Source organism: Gaeumannomyces tritici (genome assembly GCF_000145635.1).
Source record: "Gaeumannomyces tritici R3-111a-1 unplaced genomic scaffold supercont2.358, whole genome shotgun sequence".
In the NCBI taxonomy this organism is placed as follows: Eukaryota; Fungi; Ascomycota; class Sordariomycetes; order Magnaporthales; family Magnaporthaceae; genus Gaeumannomyces; species Gaeumannomyces tritici.
This window is the reverse complement of record NW_008804902.1, coordinates 1-1,280: the sequence shown is the minus strand read 5'-3', so window position 1 is coordinate 1,280 and position 1,280 is coordinate 1. Positions and strand designations below refer to the sequence as shown.

General features: G+C 54.8%; 1 protein-coding gene across 1 annotated transcript; it reads right to left on the bottom strand.

Annotated features, from left to right (window-relative positions):
• Nucleotides 1-308: 308 nt before the first annotated feature.
• On the bottom strand, nt 309-1,280 carry GGTG_14391 (hypothetical protein). The gene has a single exon (XM_009232318.1). The coding sequence runs from the start codon at nt 986-988 to the stop codon at nt 641-643; it is 348 nt and encodes a 115-aa protein (XP_009230582.1). The 5' UTR covers nt 989-1,280; the 3' UTR covers nt 309-640.

Genomic DNA, 1,280 nt, shown 5'->3' with positions numbered 1-1,280 from the left:
GGGGGGGGGGGTCTTGAGCATGGGCAGCAGGCCATCGACGCGCCCCACGGCCTCGGCGTCGAGGCGCGCCTACTTGTCCTGCTCGGCCGGGTCCGGGTCCGGCGCCAGGCTGCAGCGGTGCAGGGTCGCGTCGTCGAAGACCTTTCGCTTTCGTAAATATAAGGATGTGGCTGGGTTGCGGACCTGCTCCTGCTAAAAAAAAACCCGCACTGCAACGTAATCCCTCCCTAGGCGGGCAAGGTGGCGTCGATATTAAGCGCCAATAAATTCGCACTTTTAAACTATTCAACTACAAGGCAAATTATGTGGGTTAACGGACCCCGCGACGAAAACAGCATTTGATATCTTTAGAAACCATTTATAGCGTGGCGGCGGAGAAAGTATGTTGTTAAATACGATCTCTAAATAAAACAGCTAAAAAAAAAAGCATAACAAAACTGGATTGAAACGCTAAACAATGAAAGCAGAAGAGTACCACAGAAAAAACGCAGTGGAAAAAAAGCAGAAGAAAACAAAAGAACAAAATGTGGGTTAAAAGAGAATGAAAAAGGCAAAAACTCCACGCTTCCCCGAATTCCAACGCTAACAAAAATAGCCGACGTTTTCGTCGCACCACTGGCCTGGGTGGAACAGCAACCGCTTAGCAGCCCGACCACTGGCCAGTGCCGCACACGGCGAGCTTGGCCCCACCGCTCTCACCGCTCCGGAACCCGGCCTTCATCTTCCGGGACCGGGTGCTCAGCCTAGGGGCGATCTGCTCGGGCTCCTCGCTGATGGGAGCCTCGTCGGCCTCCTCGTTGATGGCGGCGGCCCCCTCGGCGCGGGAGGCGAGCGCCTGCGCGGCGGCCGCGGCAGCGGTCGCGGAAACGCCCCGCTGCGCGATGCGGACGGCGGCCACGCCGTTGTCGGTGGCTAAAGGCGCGGCGGCGACCTGGGAGGCGGCCAGGAGGGCCAGGAGGGCGGTGCGGACGGCGGCGGAGAAGTACATTTTTGTTTGGTAGCGTTAATGGGTGGGAGAAAGTTGGTGGTTTGATGAGGACGGCTTGATAAGTGCCTAGTCGATTGGATCGAAAGCAAAGTAGAATGTGGTTAAATGAAGTGGCTGATAGTTAGGAGAGGAGAAGCTGAGAATCTGGTAGGTGGTGGTGGAAAAGGGAAATTACAAAACTTATGGAGGCTGGAGAGCCACGCATTTATACTCCGTCGTAGTTCTTCATGGGTGCTTTTATTTCTAGGCTGGTGGAAACATTCTAGATAGGTTGCCAAAATAAGCATCTAAG

Excerpts from the sequence above, each read along its gene's own strand:
- GGTG_14391 (XM_009232318.1), bottom strand. The coding sequence starts at position 988 with ATGTACTTCTCCGCCGCCGTCCGCACCGCCCTCCTGGCCCTCCTGGCC.